General features: G+C 38.0%; 1 protein-coding gene across 2 annotated transcripts in view; it reads left to right on the forward strand.

Annotated features, from left to right (window-relative positions):
* Window positions 1–4,907: 4,907 nt before the first annotated feature.
* The window catches only part of LOC127853284 (ficolin-2-like), a 34,176-nt gene continuing 22,477 nt past the window's right edge, over window positions 4,908–16,606 (forward strand). The window contains exon 1 of one of the 2 annotated variants that reach the window (XM_052387666.1): window positions 4,908–5,663. In XM_052387666.1, the coding sequence (XP_052243626.1) occupies window positions 4,927–5,663 (737 nt within the window). In that variant the 5' untranslated portion in view covers window positions 4,908–4,926. The remainder of the gene's footprint in view (window positions 5,664–16,606) is intronic. The other variant, XM_052387665.1, reaches the window with a different exon arrangement.

Here is a 16,606-nt window from a genome sequence, read left to right on the forward strand (position 1 = left end):
TATTATTTGTTGAACAGCCTGTAATAATTGCATTATATATATATATAAATGTACATTCCATCTGAATAGGAGAGTAGTATGCATTTATGATAATATAAACGCAAGACCAGCCAGTTTTGCTTGCAACTTTTGTAGAGGGCAAGACTTCATATCCGTGGATCGAAGGTTTGATTCCTGGTTCGGCCACATAACTTGTATGGGAATTAATCATGAACTCCTCCCTACAGCTGTTCACCCATACCTCTGACTTTAGTAGGACAGTTGTCAGTTCTTTGCATTATTATGCGCATTCAATCCGGGAGGCGGAAAACTACAACGGGCGAGGCATGGTATGGTATTGCGCAAGGGGGGGGGGGGGGGGTTAGAGGGTTAGGGTTTGTGTTTGGGTTAGTGTTAGGGGTCGGGTTAGGGTTTGGGTTAGCCTAAACCCAACCCTAACCCGACCCCTAATCCTAACCCTTACCCTAACCCTTTTTTGGGGTTATCACCCCTGACCATGCCTCGCCCGTTGTAGTTTTCCGCCTCCCATTCAATCCTGGTGAACCAGCGCACACTGGAAGAGTTAGAAGTTAACATGCTCGCCGTGGCATGACTGAAAAACATGTATTCTTGAATACGGCGAAACAATCCACATCAACAAATGTGATCATGCCGTGTCTTTTTCGTTTATGTTTGTGTTCTATTTTATGTAAAATATACATCGACATGGCCATTCCTTAAGGATGGTAACTAAACAAGATTTTATACATCAAGCAAAATTACTAACAATTTTAATACTTCATTTTTAAATATAATCCGTGGCCGCCATTTTTATCTGAAAGATTTCCAGACTTGCTGATCGCGTACGGCACACATTTGTGGTTAGATAATGCAACGATTTCCATCTTATCGTGACCCTATACAATTTGGGTAATGTTTTGTTTTCTGATATTGAAAGCAAAACTGTGTTTATCGATAGTCAATTATGTCTTCCCCTTACGATTTAGTGACCGATTACAGACGCTGAAATTCTGAGAGATGGATTTTAACACGTAATTGTAACTTGGACAATTTGTGTCTATATGTTGTTGAACATGCAGAGAGAGGTCCAAAATTCCTTACACTGAACAGTGTTACATCCTTAACGCCGTGCACATACACAGTGATGTAGCCAAAGTTTGGAGGATTTCTCTCAAATCAGCCTATGAAATATTCTAATGTATTCATTCGTGTCTGCTGGTGTTGTTTAAAGGTCATTTAAAGTCTTATTGTACATTTTGAATTTGTATATGGTATCAACAAAGTTTTGTAAAGGGAATTTCCATCATGAAATTATATTCTTGGTGTGGAAGGTATTCCATATTCAAACAATGGTCATTTAATATGATGGTGAATGCAAATTTTATTTTATATTAACTGGTTCTCGTTATACCATTTTCATCATGTTTTCTATGCTTTCAGAACGTTTAAAAGAGGACATGCTGTTATTATTTCGTCTAAGTTACATGTATCTCTACAACATCAATAGGTTTATAAACAGTGCACACCCATCTCGACCTGTGCTCTAAGACACACTTTATAAATGTGAATGGGTTGTGTTTATTTCAAACTTGCAATAAAATGCTATAACCTTATTTTGCAAAATGAGTTGCGTCTATGATTATGCAATAGAGAACAACTTCATTGCCGTCAGCGCTTTGATTATCTGAATGCTCGTAAGGTGAGCTGCATTCTATACGTTAAACGGACATTTTTTTTGTTTTTCTTTATCAGTTTTATCAAATAGTAATCAATTAAATGAAATTTAATAAAATGCTGAACTTTGAAGATATTCGAAACTGTTCTTTATTCGTTTTTCACATTTGAACTTGTATGTCGGTAATGGCTCGAATTTCAACCTAACTCGACATTCGCGGTTCATATTTATGCCCCCCTTCGAAAAAGAGGTGGTATATTGTTTTGCACATGTCGGTCGGTCCGTCCACCAGATGGTTTCCGGATGATAACTCAAGAACGCATATGCCTAGGATCATGGGTCTTCATAGGTACATTTATCATGACTGGAAGATGACCCCTATTGATTTTCAGGTCACTGGGTCAAAGGTCAGGGTTACAGTGACTCGAAATAGTAAAATGGTTTCCGGATGATAACTCAAGAATGCCTAGGCCTAGGTTCTTGAAACTTCATAGGTACATTGATCATGACTGGCAGATAACCCCTATTGATTTTCAGGTCACTAGGTCAAAGGTCAAGGTCACAGTGACTCGAAATAGTAAAATGGTTTCCGGATGATAACTCAAGAATGCTTACGCCTAGGATCATGAAACTTCATAGGTACATTGATCATGACTGGCAGATGACCCCTGTTGATTTTCAGGTCACTAGGTCAAAGGTCAAGGTCACAATGACTCGAAATAGTAAAATGGTTTCCGGATGATAACTCAAGAATGATTACGCCTAGGATCATGAAACTTCATAGGTACATTGATCATGACTGGCATATGATCCCTAATTATTTTCAGGTCACTATGTCAAAGGTCAAGGTCACAGTGACTCGAAACAGTAAAATGGTTTCCTGATGATAACTCAATAATTATTAGGCCTAGGATCAAGAAACTTCATAGGTACATTGAACATGACTGGCAGATGACCCCTATTGATTTTCAGGTCACTAGGTCGAAGGTCAAGGTCACAGTGACAAAAAACGTATTCATACAATGACTGCCACTACAACTGACAGCCCATATGGAGGGCATGCATGTTTTAGTTTAAACCAATTTATTTTAGCTCGATTGCATAGAAAGTAATTCCTACTTATTTGAAATGCTCTCGAGTCCGTTTCCTGGGCCTAGAACCAGTACTTGGTGTCTATATGGGAGATCGAAAGAACGCTCCCACAGCGGGGATCGAACCCGTGACCTCCCGGTCGCTAGGCGGACACCATATCCATTACACCACGGCGACCTTTAATGTTTTACAAACAGCCCTTGTTGAATTTCGATTTTCGATGCTATTTCCAACTTCACACACTTTCCTTGAAGAGACTATCGATACAACTTCACACACTAGGAATCGAACAAAATAAATCGATACTCACCAAATTAACGGAATCTTCAATAAGAAGTATTACATGAGTGCAATATGATTTTTTTTTAAGATAACACCACACACACCACATGTGGGTGTTCTAACATTTACATGTATTGCTTCTATTGTTTGGGAAAGGGTAAGGTACATATACAACGTTTTTTATGTGTTGTTAAATATTTCAAATCAGGGTAGATGAAAAACACACACAACTCGATCATTTAACTTATAAACAACTTAATTTAGTGTTTAATGGGAACTTGCTTTTCTATTTTGTAATTCAGCATCAATATTCCTCCTCCCCCAAGGCCATTCGTGTTTAAATCAGACCCTGTAACTTCGTGGAATTTGCTTTCCTAACAACAACACCCTGATAGAGAGATCAACAAATCAAGTGTAAACGGCTCCGAAAGTTTTATTAGAGTCAATTCTCGTATCTCGACGGCACATCGAATGTGGTACCCATTTATCGGCGGGATATGTGTGGGAAGACTGCAAACGTATTTTCTCAGGGCTTGGATATGTAAATCAAGATATAAATTTCAGTTAGGTATTTGCCGAAATATTCGAGGGACCTTCCAAAAGTCCGGAATAAGTTTGACATTATAAAGCAAATGAAAGAGACTGAAACATACGTTCAAAACAAATATTTGATAACAAATAACAGTTTTTAATCTTTTTTTCATGCAGTTTTATTACACAAATCGATAATTTAATTTAAAAAAAACCCCAGATATTCGGCGTATATCCTGACTTTGAAATATAGTTAGAAAAAAAACGTTTTTAAATAATTAAATTGAATACAAGGTTTAATTTTTGTTGTTGTTTTTTACTTGTTATTCTCATATATACCACATGAAATGATTGTTAATTAGTGCACGTATATTCAAACCAGACAATAGTGTTCGTAGGTAATAAATAAATAAATAACTGAGATCGTATCATGTGTCCCCATATGGCTTATAATGAGTTTATTTCTTCAGCATCGAAATATATGGTACATTTATACTTTGTTAACTCGCAGTTTTCTTTCGAAACATTCAAATCCCACTTTCAAAGCCACGTCATGCGAACATGCTTGTTATGGCGTTTCGGCAAGCGAAGCTCAAGCCCAGTCTAAGCAATTGCGCAGTCTGGCCAGGAGCTGCGCTGCCCACTAAAAAATCACGCAAGGTTTCGTGGTCTCATGAGGTATATCCTGACAAGAGATGCGAAGTCTGGGCTATAGCTACGCTGACCGCATAACCATTTAAGCATGACGCGGGTCTTAAAAATCTCATTGCTTCTTGAAAATTGAACATCTAAATTTAAGTCGAACTGAGTTATTTATAGCAAACTGACACATTTCGGTAGCCTTTTCAGGCTTTCATTAACGATTTCCAGACGGGTTGACCGAATACGGCAGCGAAATGGATTTTAACGCGAATTATAACTGGGCCAAAATGTGTGTCTTTGTGTCGTATGAACATGCATAGATAGTAGTCTGGAATTCCTTACAGTGAACAATGTTACATCCTTAACGTTGTTCTCAGACGCAGTGATGTAGCCAAAGTTCTGTTGTTTTTTTCTCTCTCGAATCAGCCGATGAAATATTCGAATGTATTCACTCTGGCCTGCTGGCGCTATGTTAAGGTCATTTAAGGTAAAAACTTGGTTAAACAGCAACGCCGAAAAAGAATACACATGTGTTAAACTGTCTGAAATTTGCATTACTTCAGGATTTTCCCTCTTTTTACACAGTTTTTGTTTTGTTATATCGCAGCTGCCGGTAAAATTATTCCAGTCTTTTGTAAGCGCTGAATAGCGAGTTATCTGCGAATATATGTATCATAAGTGTTAATAGCAGCACAAAGTAAATAATGGAGCTCTCGGTGTTCTTTGTTATTTGGTTTGGTATATTCTCTACAGAAGTATGTTGTTTTCCCGGCAACCGAATTGAGGAAAGGCTTAGTTACGTAGAACATATTGTAGAGGACATAAGAAGAGAACTTAATACTGAAGCTGACTTCAGACGAGAGGATATCGCAACTTTGTATGCCAAATTGGCAGGGTCTTTTGGACTCGGTGCAAAATTTCTCGATGGACGTCTTTTCGGTAATAGAAATAGTCGAATGCATTTTTCTGATGATATTTCAACAACGAACGACCAACTAAATAATTCTATGACACAGTTCAGAGAAGAAGCGGTAAAAATAAAAGACCAATTACTGCTGGAAATAAAACACATGGAGGACATTTATAATCAAAAGATATTGTCACAATCGGAGGAAAAAGCACCTGATTTCAGGAAATCAAGTCTGAAAGTGAAGTCTTTGATTCAGAGTATGAACACATCTTTGGACAATTTCACATCTCATGTAATGAATTATACAAGTACGTTTCAGAATTTTTTCGACACATTTGCTGAGTCTCACGAAAATACAGACAAGACAAGGACGAAGCGACCTACATCTTGTAAAGATGTTGCTGAGAGCGGGATTCACACGATATATCACGACTTTAAGCCCTCAGGCATTGCTGTATATTGCGAGATCAATGACAACAAGGATTGGATTGTAATTCAGCGACGCAAATATGGAACGGTTGATTTTGAACGGTCTTGGGACGAATACAAGGCAGGATTTGGTGATATGAATGGTGACTTCTGGCTGGGTAACGAGTATATCTACCAACTTACTAAATTTCAATCGCACCAGTTGCGCATAGACATGGAGACATTTGAAGGACAGAAGGTTTATGCGATGTATAACGAGTTTGGTGTTTCGTCAGAGGCTGGAAAATACACCCTGAAGGTTGGTGGGTACAATGGAGATGCTGGTGATAAGTTAGCGTATCACAATGGACAGAAGTTTTCAACGTTCGATGCAGACAATGATGCTCGTAGTGGCTGTTGTGCTTGCAGTTGGCGTAGTGGCTGGTGGTTTAAAGACTGTTATGAATCTCAGCTGAACGGAAAGTACTACTACAAGCATGAGGTATCAACTTCATATGCATTATACTGGGACGGTTTGCCAGGCAGACTAAACTACGTAGAAATGAAAATACACTGAATCGTGGTACTCGTGTTGTGCATTTTTTTATTTGTAAATTAATATTTAAACGCCTTTCATATATAAACCGTAACTGCTGTAGCTGTTTTGCAAATATGTTTGTAGCATGACAGACTTTAAAGACAAATACATTGAAGACAGCTTTCATTATTGTTTGTTTTTGTACGAGCTAGATAACATGTTTAAGGATAACCATTATAACAATAACTCAGATAACGAAACAATCAAAGACGTTTTCAAAGACATTTGTTAATTTTCTGTTGTGGGTTGGTTGTGAAATGTAACATCAGGACTTATGTCATATCAACTATTTAAAATAGTGCGATTTTGAACAGAAGTGTGCTGTATGGCACAGCATAAGTTGGTATGTTCTTTTTAAGATTTCAATAAACTGGAGATTGATTGTAATCGGAATAAATTTAATTGATTACATGTGCAGTAACGAATTGTTAAAGAATATATAATTTTATAGATGTATGACAGTATGTTATATAATATTATATTGTCTTAATATCTACGTACGATTCTTAGTACAATATTGTGAATTGCATATCATATGCCATGCTCTTATCGTCACAATAAAATGTTTAGGATGTTTTTTTCTAAAGACTGCGCTGTGTATCAATAGAATTGTTTGATTATATACATATATTATTATGGTGGACCCTAAATAAATGTATACATTAAGTATTGTCGTTGTTGCTTTGAGACAAACCTCCATATGCATAGTTTTATCTACTCGTCCGTTCTTGGCCAAGACACGTTTTGAGCATGTGGAATAATTTTCAGGTATCTCAATGTCATGACTCAGTCACAAATAATCCGGTCGCCGGCCGATGTGTCCGATCTCCAGGCATCGGGCAGACTGGACACGTCGGAGCCGTCAGCCGTCCGATGAGTGACAAACTTTAAAACCTCAGTCACAAATAGACACCGATCACCGTCCGATCAGCGGCCGACGTTTTTTTTCCGCTCATGGGGCTGGCGCCGGCCGATGATCGCACGGAAACCGGGCCAATTTGTAGCATCGGGCGGCGTCCGAATTAATTTTTTATATCACAGTTTGTTTATACCTCAGTCACAAATAGACACCGATCACCGTCCGATCAGCGGCCGACGTATTTTTTCGCTCATCGGGCTGGCGACCGGCCGGTGATCGCAAGGAAACCGGGCCAATTTGTAGCATCGGGCTGCATTCGGATTAATTTTAGGTCTCACTTAAAATTTTACCCGACGTCGGGCCCGGGAAGGAATCGAGTTGAGATCGAAACAAGATCGGACGATCAACGCACGGGTATCGCCCGGCGATCGCCCGACGATCGCCCGACGATCGCCCGACGTCGGATTCATTGAACGTGTATCGGCAAAAGTAAAGGTATTTCCCAAAGGCATATACATCGGCCGGCAACCGTCTGATTGCCGGAGGGCCTCCGCACGATAACCGTTCGTTGATCCTCCGATCTTTTTTCGATCTCAACTTGATTCCATCCCAGGCCCGATGTCGGGTAAAACAAACTGTGATATAAAAAAATAATCCGGACGCCGCCCGATGCTACAAAATGATCCGATGTGCGTGCGATCATCGGCCGGCGCCAGCCCGATGAGCGGAAAAAAACGTCGGCCGCTGATCGGACGGTGATCTGTGTCTATTTCTGACTGAGGTTTTACCCGACATCGGGCCCGGAAAGGAATCGAGTTGAGATCGAAAAAAAGATCGGGCGATCAACGAACGGTTATCGCCCGGCGTGCGCCCGACATCGGATTCATTGTACGTGTATCATAACGAGCATCGTCCGGCGTCCGTCGGGCATCGTGCGGAGGCCCTCCGGCAATCAGACGGTCGCCGGCCGATTTATATGCCTCTGGGAAATACCTTAACCTTTGCCGATACACGTTCAATGAATCCGATGTCGGGCGATCGCCGGGCGATACCCGTGCGTTGATCGTCCGATCTTGTTTCGATCTCATCTCGATTCTCTCGGGCCCGACGTCGGGTAAAATTTTAAGTGAGACATAAAATTAATCCGGACGCCGCCCGATGCTACAAATTGGCCCGGTTTCCGTGCGATCATCGGCCGGTGGCCAGCCCGATGAGCGGAAAAATACGTCGGCCGCTGATCGGACGGTGATCGGTGTCTATTTGTGACTGAGGTATAAGGAAACCAGTTTGGAAACAACTTCCTTGTGATCGCTGCACAAAATGACATTTTTGGGGAACTAGTTCGACCTCTTTCAACGCAATTTGGGCATCTCTAAACATTATAATGGTGTAAAGAAAGTGTTACTTTATGAATGGCATATTTTACGGCGCCCTTATCTAAAATACGTTTGTCAGAACTTCCAGTACTATTACATCACGTTTGACGAACTCTCAAGAGGCGTTATCTGGGGTCGCAATTCCGCAGTGATTAATATAATTATCAAACCAAAGAACAGCGGAACTGTAAGTGGCAGTTGTTGCAGATGCACTTGATTTCCCATACACGGACTAGACAGAGTCACTACGGTTAAGTTAAACACAATTCTCATAAATATATACAATCAATCAAGCATTAAATTAAAGCGTGGTAAGATTATTCTGTGATAAATACATACTAAAGATATGCAATTTTTACCGATGTGATCGTTTTTAATTACAATCAAATTCTATTTTCCATGCTAAATGCTTGATTCCGATGCCCTGTGTAGATAGACGCCATTGTTTGCTCCTTATTAAAAAATGTTCCTGATACGAACGTTTAAACGACGTGTGAACACAAACACTGTCTATCATCACCACCGGAAAAAGATGACCAGCGAAGCGAGAATAAACAAAACAACCGAGGTAGTGCTCGTGAAAAGAGTAAGTTATACCATTTTTTATCGCGAACGTTTTCCAAAAACTGTGTGACAAATGAATAGTGGACATATCAAACTTCTATCGTAAGTAGTTGGAGTTCTTTATTAATACATTCGAGTGTTGAAATAGATCAATAATCAGCTACCTGGTACGGAAAGTTAAGTTCATTTTGGACATCTTTTTTCCTTTTGTCAGAGTAAAATGTACTAATTTTGCCGAATTTGTCAATAGTGTGCAAATAGAATTATATAAACTATCGTTTTTTGAAAGCTTCAGCCCAAAAATCTAGTTAGTATGAACATGTTTGGCTAAAATAGAAACTGAAACTTCGTTGTGTACGGCGAATAGCTTCTGATGTGTACGGCGTATAGCAAAATAAAATTAAATTGTGTACGGCGAATAGTTTTGAGTGTGGTAACCCACAATGCAGAAGAAGGGGACCCCTGAACGGGTATATTTTCATCGGTGACATTTTCCCCTTTTTGAGTTATGTTTGTATCCTAATTGGGTGCAATTCGTCTATTTTGGAACACGTGGAAATGCACAAACAAATGAAACACATTAAAATGAACATGCTTATGGGGTTCCGTTTGACTGTCATGTGCACGTAGATGCAAGACACATGTGTATACAAACATTCTGACGTTAACAAAAAGCCGCATTCAAAATCCGTTTAGTTTCCACGCTCTTTTGAAGAAAGAATGACGTTTAATTCATTCTTAAATCATCGATTGATAGCAGAAAGTTTGTCATTGCAATTTAATTTAATAAATAAATAAATTTAACTAAAAACCAACGTTTAATTTCATCATTTTTGGGATAATAATGACATCTTAATTCATTCTTAAACCTTTATTTGAGAACAGACTGCTTGGCGTTGCAATATTATCAATGCGTCTTTGTTGCTGGCTAATGCACGTGCTCCCCAATGAGTTGCACGCAAGTCGACTTTAACATAACCCCTGCGTAAAAAACGTGGTTTTCTTCGAGCATTTGATTTTCAAATTGATATATAAAAAATGAAATGATCAAACAAAAATGGACAGTTAACAATTTTATGTTCAACAATTAAAAATTCGAATTATAGAAATTCCTTTGTTCTGCCTTCAAATGCACATATTTTCCGTGATTAAGTAATAATCCGTTTAAAGGCCTATTGTTTACTAAGTACGTACCCTAGTTGGACATTGGCGAGTACTCTAAACTTGGGGGAGGATAGTTGTTTTCAAAATTGACGTTACGTCAGTTTCAGCGTTTAAATTGCCAAACGTCGATGTTAAATAGTATACTCTTATTATCTTAATTATGCCCCCCTTCGAAGAAGAGGGGGATATTGTTTTGCTGGATGAATGTCTTTAATACTAGGATAGATAATTGTCAACAGTTGTCACAGTTTTTAATTAAATAACATGTTTTATTCAAAATTTTCTAGAACAGGGGTACGGGCGTAACAATACAAATTAAAGCAGTCTTACCTTTAACACATATTTTGTTATCCCTCCTTAATGATGGTCAAAATGCAATTGTCCCTAATAAGGAGAGAGCTTAGGAATGTAAACATTAACCCTTTGGGGCAATTAACCAAAGTTTATCAACACCATGAGGTCTGGCATTTACTCGCATTTCCAACACTCATAACAACCCGCGAGCCTTTGGCCTCAGGCTTTTATTACTGAAGGGTTGTTACTTTGGGCAGTATGAATATTTATCAATGTGTTAAACTCTAAAAAAAAGAAATTTTAATTTAGATTTTCTTACAACCCTTTAGTAACTAAAAATGGAACAGTCCAATAAATTATTACATCATTTACCAATGAAATCTGCGTGGAGGTTGTGCCTATTTAATAAGCCGGCCCAGCCAAGGTGCCTATTAACAATTCGATTAACACATTCATGAGTTACGCAATTCGTCTTATTTTGACATAAAACTAATTTAAATGTTTCACAAATGTTTTGAAAATTGTTTTTAAATTCTACTAAAGAAATAATAAATGAATTAGATTTAAAAAAAAAAATGTGTGACATCACACATGGCCTGACCCCCTCACCCATGTCACACACTGTCACACTTTCTTACACCCCCTCCCCCCACCTGGGGCGTGACATACTTTATGGACGGTCCCTTATCACTCAAAATTGTATACGCTTAATTTACGCTTTTCACTCTTACTCATAATTATGTCCACATGTTGTTTTCGTTTGCATAGCATCTCTACCTTTCTCTCACTCCAAATACCACAACAAGCATAGACTTATAATACGGTCATCGACTCAATAATTCTATCAAACCCATGTAATTAGGATCCCTGGGTTTAGGAGTAGACCGTTTTCAAAATTCGGTTTGCAGTGGCATATACTTCATTCTGGTTTCTCTTCTTTAGCATAACTCAATATTATGGATAGATTCTTTTTTTAAAGCGAAACAAGTGTAACGTGTTCCCGCAATGTATGTTTGTATCATAAATCAGAACGAGTTTTCGCCTGAAAATGGTATTTGCAAACACTAAAAAATAGCACTTTACTGCATAGGAGTGGTAAAATGGGTTAAACATTAAAATTAATTACAATTCAATGGAATGTTTTCACTTTACTATTATAATCAGTTATCAGACTAGTGTTAAATGCCAATACGCTGCAACTATTCGCCGTACACGACTTTAATTATTCGCCGTACACTACAGGTATTTTATTTTAATTTATTTCCACGAACAATGATCAGATCAAGACCAAACATAGCGTTCAGGTGGTATATATTGCATATAAGAATAGGAAATCAACTCCATACACGATGACAAACCTTGTAATCATAAAAGGAAAGCTGTTGCTTCGAGCAGTACCAATTTCAAACCGGTACCAAGCAGTCATAAATTTGTGTAAATAACGCTTCATCAATACGAATTGCAATATAGATACACATTTTTGAACATATTAATCTGTCTGTAATATGCCTAACACGCACTGGTTATCCAGGAGCGAGTAATTATTAGATATTTTAGGTAAATACTCACTGCTCTCCATGGTTGTTTTGTTTATTCGCGCTTCGCTGGTCATCTATTTCCGGTGGTGATGATAGACAGTGACAAATGAAGAAGTTATAAAATTATACACGTTTATGCGGGACCTGAGATGCCTGGGCAGTCCATCAACGTTTGACTATGTGATTTAATGAATTAACTCAGCTAATAGTTTATTGAAGATAAAAATTTCGTTCACTTACATCTGATTATGCATAAGAGTAAAATAGTTTAAATCATAAAATTAGTTGTAAAATTGATCAGTGAGTTATGATGATAAATGTTCAGTTTTAATCATCATACTTGTTCAATTAGTAGGTATTCATATAATAACAGACTGAGTCTAAGTAATATTCTCACAGTGACCGTCAAGTCAAGCTAAAACTTGAATTATGTTCCTTAATTATGTCTTCTTTTTCACGTATTTCATTAATTTGGAATGAATCGGTCACACGCTCATTTCAAATGTACAATGTTAATGTGCTACAGAGCGAATTTTGCTGTTAATAGACTGAAGTTTGGAGTGATGTTTGGCATAATTTAGCATATTAAAGCCACCCATTATTCACTGTCGATATTTAGACGTGCGTTATCAATAATAGATGGTTGGTTGCATTTCATGCGCACTGGTCACTATGTTTTAATCAACCTGAAATAAAGAGTGCCAAAATGGTTTAAAATAACTATGTCCTCTGTGTACCTTATTTCGATCAGGTACCTAAGTTCGATCAAATTTTTATAGCGTATTTTCGAATACCAGCAGTCGCATCAATCGCCAGCCTTCATGCGAAAACTCAAAACAGAAGTCGTATCTCCATCAACCTCTCGTAAAAATGCGGTCTTAACAGGTATTTATAAATAACAAAACATAAATTATGTCAATTACCTTATTTTTCATGCAATTATCGTGCTTATATTATTTAAATCACCATTAAATTCATAAAACATCAATCAAAATACTCTTTTCTACATTGCCGGAGACGCTGCAGTATTCAGGGGAGGTAAGAAGTCTCCATAAATAAGCGCTTTGTTTTTCTGGGGCTCAAAAGGAGGCATTCATAAATTAGATCGACGTATTACATTTTAAGATAATAGACTTCCAATTAAGATGTTGTATATTGTAAAATTTAAGCTCTTTATTGCAGCGCCATTGTCTTTTTTCCGCCACTTGATTAAGAACAAATGACTACTCATACTTTTAAGTTATTTTTTATTGCGTTTTTTAAACAAGTTGATATATGCTTTTGGTGTCTTCAATTTCAAACTGTCATTGTTAAGCGAAACAGTCGTATCTCATTTCAATGAACACCGACGATATTCTCCTTATATCTGGACTCATACAATGCTTTTGAATTTCAGTCCAAACCTACACAACTCACTGGGAAGTATGGACAGTACACAAAGGAAACTTTGCTAAGAGTCTATGAAGAAGTAACCGGAAAAGGAACTTCTGTTAGGTAGGCATCAGTGCCTTTTGGTGTTCCATATGTTTTCCTTCTGGACAGGGTAGCCGGACGTGTACAGGCTGGCGCTTTAAAAATGAGGACACTCTTTTTTCCAAAGAAGTCACCGTGGAGTATCTGGAGACATTTGCCCAGCTTGGCCACGGCGTCACAAGCTCAAAGATGATTTTTTTGCAGGCGACCATGCTTTCCAACTACGAAAGCGTCCCCACAATAAGGCATAAGGCAATCTGTGGCTCAAACTTTTTGAAACGCTGGGAGTCCAGAAAAGGTTCCATGAGACCAAGCTCGCTCGAAACAAGCCGTGCCAAATGTTCAACACCCGAAACTGTCGACAAATATATTACAAATCTCCGAGAAACAATGGAAACATATGACCTCTTCAACAAGCCACAGTTCATTTACAATGTGGATGAAACTGGAATCCAACCAGAGCATATACCCCCAAACGTAATTTCGCCCCTGCATGAAAAGGCACAGACTGTAACGTCGCCTCGTTCAACAACTACAACCATAATATCGTGTGTTAATGCCCTCGGAAATTCGATTCCCCCATTCTTCGTATTCAAAGGCAAAAGACAGAATCCGGATTTGACGAAAGGGAGTTCACCTGGAGCAGGGTATACAATGTCAGAGTCCGGATGGTCTAATGCTCAAGTATTTAAAGAATACCGCGAGTTTCACTTCCTGCCGAATGTACTGAGGGGACTTGATGACAACCAAACCATATCATTAATATTTGATGGCCATGCAAGCCACACTTCTAAACCACTGATAGAATGGGCAGTATCAAAACACATCATTCTTTTCGTGTTACAAGCCCATACTTCGCACATATAACAGCGGTTGGACGTTGCCGTTTTTGGACCCTTTAAAGGGTACTATAACAGAGAGTGATCGACCAACATGCGCGAAAATATCGGACACTATTACACGGTACCAACTGGCTGACATTGCATGCAAGGCATATCTTAAAGCAGCTACTCCGAGCAACATCGTGTCTGCCTTCAAAAAGACTGGGATTTTCCCTTAAAATATGACGCAATTAATAAAAACAAACTCTTTCCATGTGAAGCTTTTAGAAATAAATCCTTTAGAAAAATTAAAGCTGTCAAGTCCGGTAAAGAAGCAGTGGATGCGTATCTTAAGGATATGTACACAGAAAAACAAGTTTCTGCATTGAAATCCTGTGAGTGCAGCTCCTCTTGTAAAGCCAAGCCAAGTGCGTCAAAGACACCTAAATCAAGTGGAAAAAAAATCACAAGCACACTTTAAACGAACACACGGTCAAAAGGAAACTGTGGGCAAACACATAAATAAAAAAGTTGGTATTGAAGGGGTCATGCCTTCTAAAAAGTCCAAAGGAACATTGTCCATCAGTCCCATGCCTTAAACACGTGGAATAGTCACGCACATCACTTTAATTCAATCGGACTCATCTGATGATGACATCGACTGTACGGAAGTTTGTTGCGTTTGCAATCATTTTTATCCCCCAGCAGACAACAAGCCGTTCTTAAAAATAGTTAACTTGGCGTTCTGTGGTAAATGCAGTAACAGCGTTCATGTATCATTTTGCCACGAAAAACGGGCTATTAGAAGGGGTGAGACATTCCTTTTATGAGTGTTTTATGTTCTTTTCCGTTACTTTCTTAATTGTTAGTTGTTGTTAATTTTTATAACTTGTTTAGACACACATTACGAAAATCTTCAAAATATTTGAAAAAACTTTCTAAAAAAATAACATTAGAATGTCTCGCTCCTAGCTTTAGTATTCGTGTGAGCAAATAACTATTTATCTAGCTTATGTGATCCCCCATTTGTGACGTCATGAAGACAGCTAATCGAACATAGCAAGTTTTCAGTAATCGTTGTTGATGTTGAGCACGCGCACAGACAAAGTTTAACGTGATCGAACTAAGGCACACAGAGCATAACATTAATCAAAATCAAAACCAGTTTTTGTTTTAAATATTTGTTTTAAACCATTAGCAAGACATGCAACAAAATGTATCCGTTTTCAAATAATTTGGCAGAATCGACAAGGACTATGCAATTACATGTCTGGCATAAACATTGTTAAAGTATAATGTCCTCACTTCATCCATACCATTGCATAATTAATGTTGTTGTTTTAATGATTTAGGTCTTTATTAATTTTTTTTAAGCGTGTTTAGACAGAATTTTACATTCAATCGCCAGATTAAAGAAAACATTTCAATGTCAACGTTGAATTTGATACATATAACCCTATCATACACTTTCAGATCACATGAAGAAAACTGAGATGAGTAGCACGCATCTAGTTTACTGTAGAGATGTATGTATCAATTGAAGATCAAAGGTTAAATGATAGTCCGTGGTGCAATGGCAATTTTGTTGAACTATTGTTTTATTATTAGAAGTAAGACAAATATACTTCAAAGTAAAACAAATCCGTGTTTTAGTTGATTATTAATATCCTTATTTCGCAGAGTTGCTTTCTATCTCGAATCTTATTATCGCAATATCGATTCGTGATTTCCCGACAAAGAATCGTAGTCAAGTGCCTTTGCAATGTATTTTTCGCCATTATTTAACAAAGGTCACTTTTGCGTTATTACGATGCAAGGTTGTTAGATTGCGATGGTCAGGTGAAAGAATACGATGCAAGATGGCATCAAAACGATTCACGATTGCGATAATTTAATTCAAGATCGCGATATTAATATCGCATTCTTCATCGAGATGTTGACAATTTCGAAAACAACTTGTGGCTATAATTAAACAACGTAGAGCTAATAAAATTAGAAAAGTTTATTTTTTACTTAAGCATGTGAAGCTCGTCGTCATTAATATACATATAAAATAACAGCATGCGTTGAAGTGCCCACACAACACACATCATTTTAAAGGAAAGTTAATCTAAATAAACAGGAAATAAATATATTTCCTGAACATATTTCGTGACATGGACGAGGTGAATACATAGTGATCACACACTGTTATACGTCGTGATATGCAAACAGAGCAATGGAAGTGGTCGAAGAAGTTAAAACATTGTCATTTTGTGAAGCGATCACAAAGACATTGTTGCCGGACTGGTTTCCGTAGTGAGATGTGAAAATATTAAGATCCTTAGAAGTGATGGCATGAATACATATGTAACATGCTCGAAGCCTTTCTTGGCAACG

The sequence above is a fragment of the Dreissena polymorpha genome, chromosome 12, assembly GCF_020536995.1.
Source record: "Dreissena polymorpha isolate Duluth1 chromosome 12, UMN_Dpol_1.0, whole genome shotgun sequence".
Lineage (NCBI taxonomy): Eukaryota > Metazoa > Mollusca > Bivalvia > Myida > Dreissenidae > Dreissena > Dreissena polymorpha.